Source organism: Photinus pyralis, unplaced genomic scaffold, assembly GCF_008802855.1.
Source record: "Photinus pyralis isolate 1611_PpyrPB1 unplaced genomic scaffold, Ppyr1.3 Ppyr1.4_LG7, whole genome shotgun sequence".
Classification (NCBI taxonomy): domain Eukaryota; kingdom Metazoa; phylum Arthropoda; class Insecta; order Coleoptera; family Lampyridae; genus Photinus; species Photinus pyralis.
In genome coordinates, this window is record NW_022170738.1 from 6136079 (window position 1) to 6153653 (window position 17575).

At 36.5% G+C, this 17575-nt stretch overlaps 1 protein-coding gene across 1 annotated transcript in view; it reads left to right on the top strand.

Moving 5' to 3' along the window:
- Window positions 1-17575, top strand: part of LOC116175559 (protein odd-skipped-related 2-like) — a 93052-nt gene that overhangs the window by 67602 nt on the left and 7875 nt on the right. The window contains exons 2-4 of the mRNA XM_031493732.1: window positions 3249-3531; window positions 9160-9408; window positions 9459-9628. Coding sequence (XP_031349592.1) covers window positions 3249-3531; window positions 9160-9408; window positions 9459-9628 — 702 coding nt within the window. The remainder of the gene's footprint in view (window positions 1-3248; window positions 3532-9159; window positions 9409-9458; window positions 9629-17575) is intronic.

Here is a 17575-nt window from a genome sequence, read left to right on the forward strand (position 1 = left end):
AAATCTTTTTTTAAATTATTTATCTATTGGAGGATACCTCAACTACTAAGGTGTTACATAGAAGTATGTAAAAAACAATTTGGGCGGTAGAGGGGATCAAACCAAACACTTTTTTCCAAATAAACTGAGGGTTAAACGTGTGTGAAAGTTGCATTTTCTCTTTAATTTTTTTTCAGCAACCATAGGAGTTAGAAAGACTGGTGGTACTCCTTTGAATAGGTTTTCGATTTTGCAGAAATTTTTTCAAAATTCCTAACACGAAAAGGCGCAGGGGGTGCGAAAAATTCTGATTTCGACGAAATTTCGTACCTGGGGGTTTGTGAACATGAAAATCACGAATCTGAAATTTCTTTCAAAATTGGAAAAAAATTCCACTGGAATTCTTGCTCGTATAACGAAAATGGATAGAATTCCACGAAATTCGTTGTGTACAATTGTACAGACTTGATGAGTTAAGGAACAAAATTGTCGAACAGTTTATTAAAAATCCATTAAAATCAATTTTCATACAAAAGTTATTTGAAGATTGGACCATGGGTCACAAATTGTCCCCCGCCTACTAATGAGTGATCTAATTTCGCACGTAGTTAATTGAAAATGTCGCAAATAACAAAAAAATAACGATTTAAGTTGATACTATGATCTTTGGAAGAGTGCTTATTGGTTGTAATAATTGAACCCTACAATGTACATTTTTTTGGAACCGAATGGAATCGACTAATGATCGACATATCGAATTGTTTGTGATCATTTAATCATAATCGACTTAAAACGTTATTTTTTTGTTATTTGCGACATTTTTAATTAACTACATGCGAAATTATGAACTAGATGGATGTTTGTTCATGTTCATATCCTCACTATTTTTTCTCAGTGGAGACCTTGCCTATCAATCCCCCTCATACTATACTATACTGGTCTATAATAATTACATACGCCAAAGACCGAATCAAAGACCGTATCTGATTATTATAAATTTTTGTTTATTGGTTCATATCGCTATTCATAATATAAACATAAGAAATACTGCACCTTGAAACAAAACTCCAAAACTTCAAACAAATTAAAGAAAACTCACTCAACAATTGGAAAATAAAAATGATGATTCAAAAACTGCACAATAATCTCAAACATTCACGAAAATACAGAAAATTCAATGGTGCGGATCTAAAAATTTGATACCTAAGTAAGTAATGAAGAACTTTTCCGCATTTTTACATTGTGTTTTCCATCAAGTCACCTCAATCGTGAGCAGAGGAATAATAAATAAATAAATAAAATATTTGCATACCTGCCTTTAATTAGATTATTGTTCGCATTCATATTATACAATTAAAAATAAGCAAAAACGAGGCCTTAAAATGAGAAGCACGTGTCGTTCGCGCACTTTGGATTTTCCGCGCGTTGCCTTAAATTCTCGGACCGTTTCTTACCCGATGACTAAATTTCTTACATTAAAAACAGACGATTTTAATGCGTAGCGCTTCCGGTTTTGGTAAAATTTGTCACGTGGTTCAATAGCGTACTGAAAATGTTGCGATGCCGGCAAATTGTACAGCAAAACAATATGGACAACATTAATTTCAACGTTCATATCGCTACCTTACACAAGGAATCGAGGAAATTATTAAGATGCGTACGCACGTCGTACGCAATTTCTGTACATCCGATAAACTTACCATCTGGGACAGTTAAAAATACTGTTCCCAGTTACATTGAACAGCATTTCCCGTATTCAGCTAGAGCTCCTTCCCACACCAACTCACATGTCAAAAATTTCAAATGAGAATAATCATCGAACAATTTCGACTGAAGTTTGACTTGGTCACGCCTCATGAGCACATCGTCGATTACAACAGCTTCTTGTTTTGGAAAGGCGTCCTTTTGTTAACCTGGACTACAACGCTATCGCAAATTTTTTGGTCAGTACCAATATTTATGTGTTCAAATGTATACTTACACCGCACTATTCGTTCGTTCCATGCTTGGATATCTCCCAAATGTGTCTCATTTCGCGGCGCCATTTTAACATAGCTCTCAGCGGATTCTTCAGAAACTCGAGTATATGCAAATTGTTAAAGAAAGAAGTTGCTGTAAATGATGGCGATTCTGGTTTGCTTTTTTGAACCAGTAAAAGTTGCACCATATGATCCTTAGATCCACCGATGGTGCTATTATTACTTTCTGGGTGGACGCATAATAATTAAGTCTACAGCTTCCTCCATTACCTTAATATCCCAATTATAAATCGATTTCTAACCGCATTCTAAATTAAACAAATTAGAGGGTACCTGCTCGCTTTCCTTTTACTTACGGCTCATTTCATCGAAGAAAATAAAGTGAGTTGATTAATTTAATAAGGAGTAAATGCGACAGATGGGCCGAGCATCCAACTGTCAATCAATTTCCATCATCGATCTATTTTAGTTTCTGGCAACCATAAAACACTACATACTAACAAAATTCCCATCACTTTAAAAGTATAGTCGTGTTCTTTTTAATAGAACCACGCAGGTATTTAAAACTAAATGAGAAATTAAGCGTTTGGACAGGAAGCTGAAATTATGCAAAGGTTTTTTTGTAATTTATTCAAAGACTGTAAGGTACCTGTGTGTTTATGGGAATGCATTAGCATTAGCATTATGTGCATTTTTAAACCCCAAGGAAAGCGGTGTGTGAAAACAAGAATTTCAATGAATTCCCGTATAATGAACCTTTGGGCGCCAACAGGTGCATAACGAAATATTGCCAAAGACTAGAAAAGGAAGGATAAGGCTAATTCATCCAGATTCCAGACGGTTTTTTTTTAATGATCCCACATCACAGGTAATAGTCCAACCCTAACGTTGTAATTCTTTTGTCACGTCGTAAACATAACCGTATCCTTGTTTCACTCTGTCTATTATTTTGATTGTCACAGCTTGATGTACACCTGTGCTTTGTTCGGAAACATTTTTTGTCGAGCAAATTACTCTAAAGTGGCTCAATATTCAGAAACGCATATACGTTTGCGCTCCCAGGTAATAATTTTGACTATTATAAAAATTTTGAATATTATGTTAGCTGAACTTCCCACAATAAAGAATATAATAAATTACACTTTAACCTCAGAAGCATTACATAATATACATTAAACATATAATTAACTTACCGTAATTTACTTTTAATTTTTATTCTTGTATCACGATTCTTTAAGTCATGAGAGCAAAGATGGACACAATTGACTGATCGTAATGCCTTTGTTTCAGATTCGGCATCGTTTTGGCTGTTACGACGAGATCTCTGGAAATGGTTCGAGAAGGGTGCGTCACTGTAATTGGGTGCGATTTGTTAGGGTGGCAAACTCGTTTAATCCCGCAGTTAATTTGGTAGCCACCAAAGTGGGTGGTGAGCCAGTTTACGAGGTGGTTAAACCAATACCACCCGATACCGAATTGTTGGTGTACTATTTACCAGAGAGACCGGAAGAGCTATTCTTTGTAAGGATGCGGGCGTCGCTCTACCGACAAACGATGGACTCAATACTTGAAGGTAAAAATACATTAGCGCAAAGCGGAAAGTTTAATTTGAGAATAAAAAGCAATAAAAGTGTAGTCTGATGCAGCGGCAAGGTATAATTAATACCATGATCACAATGCTTCATCTTGTCGAAAAAACACTAGCTCCCTCGAAACACCTTAAGGTTCTGATGATTCGACACGCTGTCTGCTTTATACACACACATTAATTAGGGGACCCGAGAATGCTCTTCAATTTTGCCTTTTACAATTTGATAAAAATTAATTACAATCGACGTTTCCCATCATTGAATTACGATAGGGTAACTACGCATTTATTTAAACTTTTTATTACCTCAGATTATGCAATGATGAAATTATGTGCCAATAAAAAACGGTTTATTGCATTTAAAAGTAACGATAAACTCTAATTTACCTGTTGCTTTAATGTTGAATAAAAAATTCGAAATAATGATTGCAGAAAAAAGCAATTTTATGGGCAATAAGTAAGTTACGGTCTCGTTCCTTATAGGTATAAAATTTTGTCATTCTATTTAAGATACAATCAAATAAATTGCGAAAAACCTGATTCCCACTTTATACAGATTATGGGCGGTAAAATGTTGCAGTGTTGGTGTATATAGACTACCAACATTTTCAAATTAGGGAAATATCGAGTGAACGACTAACCGTTTTGAATTGATTAAATATTCTAAACTGGTTTTTCGTGTGATCAGTTTTAGTATATTGTTGATTTGATAATACGGGAACTAACGTAGTGTTATTGGCGATAGATTTCAAAATTATTAGCAATAATGGTCATGGGAGCGAAACTGTTAGGTCAATAAAGATGTCAATACAGATTTTAGTTCAGACAGCGTTCTCAGCCAATTTCCCATCAGGTGTCATTATAAGATCAACCAAGTTCTCAGCTCAAGCTATCGACTCTTTCCGGTTTTTAACCACACAAGGCAAAAGCTTTAGAATTCAATTTAAACAAGAGTGAAAATACGCAAATATTACTACTTTCATTGTAAAACTTTGATGATGTGTGACGTATCCCGTGGTATATATCCAAAACATGGTTATTGTTTACTTTAATCGATCTTGAAGTTAACCAATTTCATCATACATTGCGCATTTCGTCTTGATCTTTAGTATTATTATTCATCGAATATACACGGTGTTTTTTTGAACGACAATGTAAAGGCGTTGAGTTTTAAATAACTCAACGCCTTTACATTGCGTTATGCTAGGTGTGTACTTTCTATGGTCCATCTTTAAAAAAACACCCTGTATGTTACCAAGGGAAACGTACGTTTTATCTACCAAACATCTGGACTTCTACTATCATGCGACGACCTGAACAGAGGTGCTCTAATGCGACTGAGCCGAGAACTATAAAACTTTCTACGCGGACTCGCTTCTTTTTAGATACTGGACCTGAAGTCGGGGCTCCTACTAAGAAATCGGGCTCCTAATAATAAGGGCACCAAAATGGTCACAAAGATCCTCTGTATTTCACTACAAATATCAGAAACGTCAAACGTTCAGGTTAGCTGCCAAAAAACGTTATTTTGCGTTATTTAGTATAGGCAAAATGACGTTTTTGACAGATAACTTGCACGTTAAGTTTAACGTTAGTGATACATCACAGGGCTGAATGTTTGCTATGCTACTTGCCCTTTTATTTTTTTATGGAAAACAAAACGGCAGTGAGGATGAAGTTGGGTGCGCTGTTGCAACCCCTTTCTCTGTCCGTCTGCCTGTCTGTCCGAGGCTCTTCCTATAGTTTTCAAGATATTTACTTCGTTCTTTTTGCATTCGGAAGCGTAAGCTCTGTCACCTAAGCCAGCGAAAATCTCGACGATTTAAACTGTGCATGCGGAGACTGCGCAATGTCAACTTTCTTATTTAAGAAGAAATTTCTTTAAAATTTTAACCAAAGATGCTTTTAGTAAAAGCAAACGTATCGCATATTATAAACATCAGATTAATGCACGCATGCGCAGGATGCGCAATAGCAACTTTTATTTATCGAGATATCTTTTTGAAATTTTAATCAGATATGCTTCTGTTAAAGGCAAACATTTTTGATATTGCAAACATAGATGCTTCTAGTAAAGGAAAACAGCGCACATAGCTATGACCTTTTGGAAAGTACTGATCAATTCATGGAAAATGAGCTGAAGTTACTCGCCTTAGTGCAAAAACCTTTATATAGTTATATACACCCATTTTGGTTTCAATTTATATAGTTTTTTCTCGGTTTTCAATATTGTACCACTTTTTTTGTATCAGAAGAAATTTATCTTTGTAGATGCCCATGATCGATACACTTTATTTGCTGAAACAATTGATTGTCTTATTCAATAAATGGCAAACTTTCTCCTGTTTTCTCGACATGTCTCAAAATTGCAGCATGGAGTATTCGCCCCTGGAAAATCAACCTTAGAAATAATCTTCCACTTTGATAACGTAGATCCCCAACAATTCTTCGAATAAATGCAGATTTTTCTCTACCAAAAAGAGAGCGGAGCAAATTCTGGTGCATTAAAGCAATGTGTTTTACCCCTGGTTTTACCGGTTCTTCGACGAAATCGGTAGCCTGGTAGGTATCTGATCAAAAAACTTTATAAAAAAATAGACCAAGACGAAATAAAACACAGAATGCATTAAATCAAATTTACATTTTTTTCGCAAAACTGGTGAACAAAGAAAAACTAACGGCTCGCCAGTCAACTTCTCCTATCGCCAGTAAAAACCCACTTACCTGGCTAATAATGTAAAATACTATAGTTCAGCTGGATAAAAGTAATATGTTTACGGTCTCCTAGATGACATTGATGAACAAATGAAGATTTCGTTCATCAACATATCAACAAAAATTTTGCGTGGAGTTATTTCCTCAACCTCTAGAAAGCGCCCGGACAATTCGCACCCCAAGACAATTCCCGCCCGAATAATTCGTTCTCAGACATTTCGCGCCCGGATCATTAGCTCCTGAACAATTCGCACCCGGATAATTGGCTCCCAGAACAATGCACTCGCATGACAATTCGCACCCGGACAGTTGGCAAGCGGAGAATTCATTTCCAGGACAATGCTCTCACAGGACAAACAATTCGCTCCCAAGGCAATTTGCACCTCGGAAAATTGACTCCTGGAAAAATGCATGTTGAGATCAAATCGTTGAATTACGAGTAAATTAAATATTTTTTTTCACAAAATTAAGAGAAATCAAAGACAGTTAATTCCAGTTCGAGCAATCGATTTTTCAGGATTCATTTCAAAGAAAAACCACCAAGTTTCCAACTGCGAATTTTCCGGGCGCGAATTGTCCGGGAACGAATTATCCCGGCACATCCTTGTCAATACACGTGTGGAGAGCATTCAAGGCAGCATCTTTTTTACGTTCGCATGATCAACCCCGTATATGTTCTCAAATTCGTACCACAAGATTACTCACCACTGAAAGGGAAAATATCTCTGATATGTACCAAATTCGTAAACGTAAAAATAATGAATCTAAACTTCATTATTGAATAGATGGTACTGGAATCGGTAACTGGAAACAAGAATTTTACGAGGTTTGTTCACCCCTTGTATTTAATAAGCGCAAAGCTATTGTCGTTTAAATCGCCTTTATACTTACATACGCTTTTTTATCGTTGTTGTTGATCAGGCACAATTTTTCTTCAAAATCAAATAAGCAGCGAATTTTTAAAAAAATGTTAATATTTAAGGGTGGATGCGTAAAAGCTAAGGAAAGCTGCTTGAACCGTTCTTCAATCTATTATCTTGCTGAACAGATAATTAAAGAAAGGGAGCAAAATTTTAGGTGATCTGCGGGAACGTAGAGCTAGAGACGCGAAGCATTTTACAATTGGCTTGTCGTAGTTCTTGTTGACAGTTTTTATTACTGTTGTTGATTCCCTTCGACAATTCAAGATACATTTTCTATAGAGAATATTCCAGAATAATTTCCCCTTTGGCCCTAAGGTATTTGGAAATTTCAATTTCAGTGGCTAGCACAGATACCACCCTCAAACCTGCGCATGGCGTTCTGCCCAAAAGCGTTTGGGCTCTTCCTGTTATGTTTAAAAATATATGGATCAAGTTCTGCCGTTTAGCCGGAAATGAGAGTACAGACAGACAGACCGACATCATCGAGATTTTGTTTGACTCGGATTCCTGGGGCTTCAAAACGTGTTTCCGTAAAAAAAAGTGGGATGTCATTTTTTACCCCAATACAATACCTCCCTTACTAACGTGCGGGGTTGGTAATAATCCAAGGATTTTCATCCACGTTGGCAAAGCGGAGGCTTCCACGACCAGAGTCCTTATTATGCGAAAGGTTTTCGTTCAACATTGACACGGTCCTATCCTATCTAGAGGACATACTTTCCATTTGCCAAAGATCATACTACTGATCTTTGAATTTGCTCGATAGGTATTCTCACACGATTAGGGCGTTGTGCGCGGATGCACCATCCTGTTGAAACTAACAATTTTCAACTGTTGCTTTTCTGTCTGTGCTGTGTCGCCTGTATCTCGTTGTATTCGTAATAAAAATGCTACTCAATACAGTATGTACTTTTTTAGGGGCCATATAAAAATAACGTTGATGCTGATTTCTCTGAATCGAAACGTTGTATTGAAAATCTCTTAACGCTGTCTTATAGAGTTCTAAAAGTGGAAATGAGAAAGTGTTTTTTTTTGTATCTGTTCAAATAACATCAGAAAGAATTAAAAGCGGAAAATTTCGGTTTTTCTGGCATATCTTGTCTGGTTCTCTTTAAAGCGCGATAATAACTTCAACTTCAACAACAACAATAACTTCAATTTACTAACTCTAATTTGGCCATCGTCGTATCTTCTGTGGTTCCAGAGATCCCCATGATAGATTCCAATTTTGGACACAATGTATATTAAATTGCCTTACTTTTTAGGAGTTAACTATGCACTAACGCCGCAAACCCTACATTAGTACCTTGCCAACCTTTTATTTTGAAAGTCATTTACACACCGCTTACACGGACTTTTGTAGGGGTAACCAATCGTTTTTGAACTAATACAATCTTTATCGGGACTCGTTTCCTCGATGCTCATTGCATTTTCTTCCTTCTGAACAATTTTAATTATTTAATAAATTCTTCTAGACTGAGGGCTACTTTTTATGAAACACCATGAAGTACAATGGCACTTGCATGACACCGAAAATAACTTTACAAATTATGCTGCGTAATATAAATTGAAAGTGCCTTTATAGTGATTTGTGGTTTATTTGGTGCAAGAATACGTTTAATATAAAACGAAAAAGGAAAGGGCGGTTTTATAATCGTTAAAGTGGCACCGAGATCACTAACACATATTTAGCCGCCATTCTTGCTAGCAACAATACAGCGCATTAAGATAATTGAGTGCATTCTATAGTCGGAACGGCTTGTGAACAAATCGTACCTGAAAACTCTGGAAACGATAAAAAGTTGTAATTTATGGTAGATGCAGACGCGAGCTTGGGATTATTAAACGTCCCGCATTGCTTAAATGCATTCACACGCACACTCCTTGAGATACATATAGAATTTCTAACACATTAAGAAAATATGTCTTCATCTGGAGCTTTTTTATCGTTTTCTAACGACGTTGATCATTTCAGATTCACCATTAGACCTTTCCATGTCGTTATTGTCAAGGGCGCTATCAAATTCACCCCCTTCGGCCGAAGACGAAGGAAAATCGCTATCTGGAGACAGTTCGGCGGCAAGTTCACAAGGTGATCTACCCGAACCTACCGGACCAACACCAAGGGCCCGACCTCGAGAACGTGCACTTTTACCATGTGGTGTATGTAGTAAAGCTTTCGATCGGCCGTCCCTCCTCAAACGACACATGCGAACACATACCGGTGCGTAGCCCTCCGGCTGAAGCTTCAAAGCACTAACGGCATTGTTTCAGGAGAAAAACCTCACGTCTGCATGGTCTGCGGTAAAGGATTTAGCACATCATCATCGTTAAATACACATAGACGAATTCACAGCGGCGAAAAGCCGCATCAGTGTCCGATTTGTCTGAAACGCTTTACTGCATCGTCAAACCTTTACTACCACCGTATGACACATATAAAGGTGAGTAGGTAATAGGAATTTAAACGTCTACATCTTGATAATAGTTACATAACCCTTTTTTTGCTTCACGCCTACCTGCACATCGTCGTGACAAATCCGATCCTCATCCCGCTAATGCTCTATGACTAATTTACCCTTTTCACCGCGCTATATACCTTATCCGTTTCACAACCCATGTCTTTCGTAAGTTAGCCAACTTCCCATATGTTTCCTTTCTTCAGTCTATAAGAAACTTAAATTATTGTAATTATTATATAACACACGCCAGATGCTCGCTCGGTTATAAACGACTATAGCCTTTTGTATTACGGTGGTAAAGGCGAAATTTATAACGCCACCTGCGGAATCTATTGTGGATTAGGGTTGCGTCTGAAGAAGCACTGCAAGGTGGCTTATGTTTCTTTAACTTACTTGATTATCAATGATTCTTTGTATCGGTACAAAGCAGCATAATAAAGGACAGGTAGGTTGTTATTTTAATCATCATTTGAAGCAGATGGCAGCGTACAGGATGCAGATTTTTTGATTAACCATGTGGACTCATAATTGTATGTAAAACAAGTCGTTTTCTGTAAAATTGTGTCGTCTTCCTCCAGTTACGAGATTCTTCGCCATCCTGCAAAGGACAATGTTAGCATTTATGTAAATCGGGTTAGTAGGATTACAGAGTGTTTGTTTTCATTTTGTAAAAGACCATTACAGGCCGGAGTTTGTAGAAGCACATTAATAAATATTCAGCGTAAACCTGTTCGAATTTCGGAAACGTATTTTAATTTATTTGAGTGGTTGGACGATTTTTATAATATATTTCGTTTACGAAATTTCTATATTTAGAAATCCAGACAATCAATTTTGTATATTTTTGTATCCAAATTTACACTAGTGCTCACAACGGGCGACAATATTTTGTAATCGCAAGATGAAGTACATTTTCGATCAAATAACGCCTTAATCACCAATGTCTGATTTTAGTATGGCCTTTACGCCATTGAAAAGTTACATTTGGGGTTGCGTTTATCAGTGGACGCAATTTTATTTTTCAGATATCAAGGGGGGGTTAGTCTAAAGTTAAATCCGTGTTTGTGGGGTTGCAGCCCTTGTCCCGCGGCCGCCATCTTGAAAAAAGGGGTGCAAATGGTTTTTATGGTTTATCTGACAAACTATTGGTCTCACAAAAAATGTATTCAGACATTTTTGAATAAAAATAAAATTCTCTATAACTTTCGTCCAGTAACTTTTAGTCGTAGAACCAAAAATAACAAAGTTATAAACGAAAATTGATGAACATTTTGTAAATAATTTTCAATTGGTCGTTATAACTTTTTTTCTGGTCATTTTACAAAAAAACGACATCAGAGCATTTTAATAGAGGGGTTTTGAATGAATAATTTTCATTACAAACTTTTTCAATTTTATTCACACAAACACAAACACACAAACTTGGATTTAACTTTAGACTAACCCCTCCCCTTGATATCTAAAAAATAAAATTGCGTCCTCTGACAAACGCATGCTAAGCCCAAAAAAATGTAACATTTCAATGGACTATTTATACACGGAAACATGAGTTCCTTTTTCATTTTTGATATTTCTGTTTCTAATGATATTGCTACCTACGATCTTAGTGCTATGCTATGCTACGATAGCCCAGCGTTTAAAAAATCGCAAATTTTTATGACAATACAATTATACAATATTATAACTAATTTATCGTTCATATTGAAAGCGTTCATAAAGTAAATTTTCAATAGTTGAATTGTGAGGGTATTGTATGTAACGTTAAGTAGAGTGAATTCCCGCTTCAACACTGGCTTTGGTTCCAAGACCTAGCTGATAGGGTCGGAATAAAAGACCGAATACGGTGGATATTTTGCGACAAATAATTTCTGCTAAAAGTCTTCTAACATTGTATCCAACAGCTATTGGACCAATACCTCAATCTTTCTTCTTAAGTGCACATAAGTTTGCACCGTATAGTACAGGGCAAATAAGAACAGGAACTTTACCATATAACATTACTAGGTTACATAAATTGCATAATGCTGTGATAAGATCACTTGCGGTTTCACCTAATTCGTTTGCCGTTAGATCCTTAAGATGTTGCGGTGTAATAGCATCTACGCCTCCAGCAAAACCATTGAGAAACTTAAATAAAGCAATTCTTGCGTCGGATTCAGAGAGTGGTCAGGGAAGACAATTATCTATTGATATTGGAGGTGTGGGGAAGAATTCTTCAAAGTAGTGAGATGCTTCTGACGTAGAACTTCATTATTTGGTGCTATTACATCTTGAGAAGCTAATAAATGAAGCGCTCCTTTTATATCACCACCAGACAATTTTGCCTGTGCTTTCTTGCAAAGCACGAAATCTTGACTTGAGGTTTCTTATTTCTTAAAGGGACATGTTAGAATATGATTATAAAGCTCCTGAATGCTAGGTTGTTTCTTGTTGATGTCTATTCATAAATTAAAGTTACTCTTTATAAAAGAAGTAAAATTTTTCCTTCACTTATTATTTTTGGGTGGTAGTTTTAAAACTGCAGCGGTAAAAAAGAAGAGTGTATACCACACATTTTTTACTATTATCCTCAATACATCTGTTAACGACAATGGAAAGCTCTTTGGAGACTATCCATTTTACACGGCAAATGGAAGGATACCTCAAGGTTTTGATTTGGGATTACTCCTTTTTATCCGGAATAGCATATAACTTGTTTGTGTCGTCAGAAGTAGATATGAATGGTATGTTCTTGATATGAGTAGAGATAATGAGTAAAGGATGCGTATTTTGTTAACTTAGTCTTTCATTTTATGCCTATGGGCCTTTGGACCTTTAAGGTTGTTACTTTTGCTTCCAGTTGACATGTTGATTTCGCTTTGACTGTCGTTTTAACTTAAACATTGTAAACATTATCAGAATCGTGTTTCCAATGTTGTAATGTTGAGTAGGTTGATAGCATCATTTCTACTTTCTATAAAGATGTAGGCATGTTACACAGCGATTTAAGAACAAGCAGTCGTTCTAACATTTAGTTATATCATTGAATAAATTCAATGTTTATATGTAGCTTGCATGCAGCTGTATAGGTGTACCTACTTCTCGCATATCATGCAGAGTGGCTTCTTCAATAATTTATACATTTATATAATTTATCTCAGAGGTTAATCTGCACATGCATTTTCTATATTTATTATACCATTTGTGTATATTGAACGATTTCCAGACTACAATAGATACTATTAACTTTCTCGTTTATTGAAAATCTATGTTTCAGTCTCGGTTTCAATTAACGGTTGGCAATTTTCTCATAGCAGAAACTTTTATCTTCAAACACTTATAAAAATGGTATATTACAAATAGTTTCTAGTGTAAAAAATTCGTTTGTAATTACTTCATATCCGAGTGAACAATTTTTTACAGCTAATTCTAAACAAGTTGTTTGAGAATAAATAAAATAATTATTTCAAAAGCAGTACTTTTTTCTAGAAATCACTATACTATATTGTTTGTACAAATTTTGGTGCAAGAGCCAAATAATAGGTAGATTAAAAAATGGCTGATTCTTGATTTTCAGTACATTTCTAGTACACGTTGATTTTCCTCGTCATTAATTGTTTGTTAAATCATGCTTTTACACATATGCGGTAAAATTGTCACTTATTACAGACTTAATAAGCACCATCTTAATATCCCGTTTTTTCACATGCAGCACCGGTAACTTCATTTAGGTCTGTTTTTTACCGCCCGCACGTTAGTAAGGGCGGTATATTGCATAGGAGTAAAAATGACCTCCCACTCTTTTTAGGGAAATACACGTTTTGAAGCACCAGGAGTCCGAATCAAACAAAATCTCCAATGATGTCGGTCGGTACTCTCATTTCCGGGTAAACCACTGAACCGCTGAAAAGCTTTTGGGCAGCCATAGCAATTTTTTTGTTTTTGTTAAAGTAAGCATGCCGATTCTTCTATAGTCAACTGTCTCCTTCCATGATCGAATCTGATTACGAAGCAGCGACCTTCTTGGTCATCGCTAAATAGCACTAAATCAAGTTGACCTGTACAATAATCAAGTCACCTTTTTTTCATTTCAAAGCACATGGAGAACTCTCAACTTCCTCTACTAGTGGAGTCAATGAATCGTATCAAATCTTACACCTCTGAGATGGGTTTGATTTAGATGACTTTTTTTAATGTTGAAATGTTTAACGTGCCGTTAAATATTTATACAGAGTAGAGCATTAAAAATGTTTGCACTGATCTTTGAACTCGTAGATTGGCGGAGGGTTGACATCGCTGTCTCTTTTCGTTCTCGAGTTCGACGGGGAACAGATGGACAGTCGCAGGACAGACGGACATAAGCGTGATTCAAAATCATGTTAAATCTAGGAAAATAAACAGCTTCAAAAGCAGCTAATGTGGTATCTTTTGTTCGCTTGGCCGTCAATCCGTTTTCAGTTGTACGTAAAAAATATTGCACAGATCGCCCAGCAAATTTATATCTGCACCGTGGGATATTAGGCTCCCAGACTCTCAGGCAGGAGTGGATCCACGCAGGCGGAAATTAGGAAAATCCCCCCCCCCCTTTTCTTCATTACATTAACATAAAACCATTTATCTTTATGTATAAAATTCTTCTGTAGGTACGTGGTTGTGACTCCTCCTAGACGGCTGGACGGTTTAGATTCACAATTGGGCCCGATCGGTTGATAGAATTTTTTTCGTTGACCTCGCACTCTGCTATTTCTCTTACCGATCCATACATGCTTTGTTCTTGCATTGTACCGTGCCGATATGTCCATTTTTACATTCTGTACCTTGGATTTCCGTTATTACATATCAGTCAATATTCAGCGTACGCGGGGGAAAATTTTTTAAGGAAATTAAGGCGTTACATCTTCCCCTTGCACGATGCTTAGGAATAGGAAGAGACAGCGAATTTGTTGGTATATGTATTCTGTTTAAGTGGTTCATTCAATTTTTTCCACGCAGATAGAGACGATGATTTTGGCAAGAAGTTTTAGGTTTCGTGGATTAACCCTCAGAATGCCCGCGCTACTTCCTTATAGTTTTGCGTGGGTTTCTTGGAGCAGTATTTTGCACTGCATTGTCCACTTTATAATCGCACGATAATCCAAAGCCATACACCTTAATAGCTCAAAAGTTACTAACCTAAAAATTGTTTCATTCTGGGTTTCTTTTCCGATTCCCATAATATAGGGTTGAAATATTCTGAAATAATGTTCCAAAGCAACACATCTGAACCACATTTTACTAAATATGTAGTTTTATAATTTTTGGCGAAAAGGGGTAGTTTTCACCACTAAAAAATGAAGAACGCCCATTGGCATAATATAGATTTTGAAGTAGATATAACGTTGAGCTCACTCCCGAATAATTTTTTTTTGCAAATCGATGTATTATGATCAAATTTAGGTACATTATGCTTAATACAAATTTTGCTTAAATTGAGAAAAGAGTTAAAATATCGAACAATGTAGGGGGTGTTTCATTTTAAACAATGCAATATTGGTTTGCACGCCTTTATGACCAACCCTGTATAGCAAAATTAGTTTAATTAATTAGACATTAAAGAACCGCCAATCTTTTTTTGATATCTACAGTTTCACCGATAATCGACCGTTTCCAGACTTATCACCGGCCCTGTGTTAAAAGCTTCTGGCGTACTTGAAATGTCAAAATGGTTATACAGCCAAAAAGACGAAAGTGTCTTTATGAATAATCTAAAAAAATTGTCAAGTACCCGATGATAGCTTTCGACTTATAAAGGTGGTGACAATAATTGCGCTACATGACGCGTGTCGTGCGGAAGAATTGCGGCTACATGGTGTAGACAATTCTGGGCGAATTTTGGTGGTAACATGACACGAAAACAAAAGGGAAGCGTGTGTTCACAGTTAAATCGGGCGCTGGAATGAATGGCATTGGGCTCTTAAGGAAGTCCCTCAATTTAGGAACAAAATATATCAACCAGAGAAGATCATATTTTATCAGCAAGACAAGCGCACTATTCCACAAATTGGTATAATTACCTTATTACGGAATACCGAAAAATGGTACCTACTGAATATTTAGGGATCCGAAATCCCACAACTACACCCGACATTATTTTCGCAGAACATGCAGCGTTGATGGCAGAAAGTGGAGCAGACAAGTTCTTAGGAGGCATAAGAAATGGCGATCAAGTGAAGTCGCGGAATCCTATGTCGAAGATAGGATCCAGAACAAAGTAAAAATTTTCTTTCCCCCTGTACAGTTCCCTCGATTACTTTCTTCAACAAACAATTTTTTCGTAGTACATATCCAATCCAGTTCCTTTTCCTTCGCTTTATGATCTTTCCTCTCCAATTTTACTTTATCTGTCTTATGAGTTATCAGTCCATTTGATGTTGAGCATTCTTCTCCATAACCCTAATTCAAAATTTTTCAACCTTTCTTGATCTCTTTTTATTGCTGACCACGTTTCACTACATTACGTTAGAACACTCCATAAAACATTTTACCAATCTCTTTCCATCTTACTGCATAAAATCCTCCTCTCACTATTAAATTCTTGTTTCGCCATCGCTATCCTGGTCTTAATTTCTCTTTCGCTTTTCCAACTTTGTGTTATCTACCATTACCGTTGTATCCTCCTGCACTCCCACTTTCGCTAACAATATCTCAAGTTCGTTTTCACTCTCAGCAAATACAATTATGTCATCCACAAATCGTATACTAACAATAATCTTCATTCCAATGTTCATACCATATTTTCAACATATTTCTGCCGCGTCTTCTACATATGAACTAAACAAAGTTGGAGATAAGCAGCATCCCTCTCTAACTACTTTTCCGATATCAAACCAATCCGTCTTTTTACAGCCAACCGTGATGTTTGCTTTTTGTTTCATATATATTTCGTACTAGTCGTTTTTTTCTCCAGTTGACACCCTCCCTCTTTAGTATTTCCAACAGTTTCTCCAATTTACCCAATCAAATGCCTTTAAAATGCCAACAAGAGCTACACAGTGGCGTAACTACCATCGGGCAGTTCGGGGCAATGCCCCGAGGCCCCGCAATCTAGGGGGGTCCCGCAACCCGAAAGGTGCCAGCCACACCTAGAAAACGACGTGTAGTATACAAAATATAAAAATGTGTGCCATACCCATAATGCCTCATTTTAGTGTCTTAAAATTGCTAAGTCTCAAGCGATCGTTCAGTAAATTGAAAATCATAAACAATTATCTAAGATCTCAAATGGGTCATAAAACATTGAACAATCTCGCACTTCTTTCAATTGAATCTAAGATCGCGTCAGAAATGGATTTGACCCAAGTAATCAACGAATTTGCAAATGCAAAGGCTAGAAAAAGAGACTTTTAGATTTTCTATACAACTTTGGCTCGTCAAAAATAAAAAAAATGTAGACCTATGTAATTAATATTTCAAAAATTAAAAGTTTAGTATGTTCCGATTTTATAGTTTACATTTAATAAGAAGCATGGGTTATAAAAATGACTGTTTTAAGGTGATTTTATTTAAACGATTCTTATTAAAAACTTTAATTCGTGCCTAGTAGTTATAGGGGGCCCCGAGGACCGTTTGCCCCGAGGCCCCGAGCTGTCTTGTTACGCCACTGGAGCTACACACAAGTCTTTCCTTTTTCCAAATAACATTCGCTGATCGTTCTCACCATTTTTATTGCGTCTGTCGTGTCCATTTCTGTTCTGCAACCAAAGTGTTCCTTTCCTCCATAACTTTGCCCTTCTCATAAAAAAGCTCTGTGTAATTAACAGAAGAGTGTTCTACAAATGCTTTATGGCATATTACACACGCAATCGGACTCTTTCTTCTCGTATATGTTAAAGTTTTGTTTTTAATTGTAACGAGATAATACAACTAGTCGAAATGCAATTCATAAACGTATAGATCGATTCGAAAGGTGAA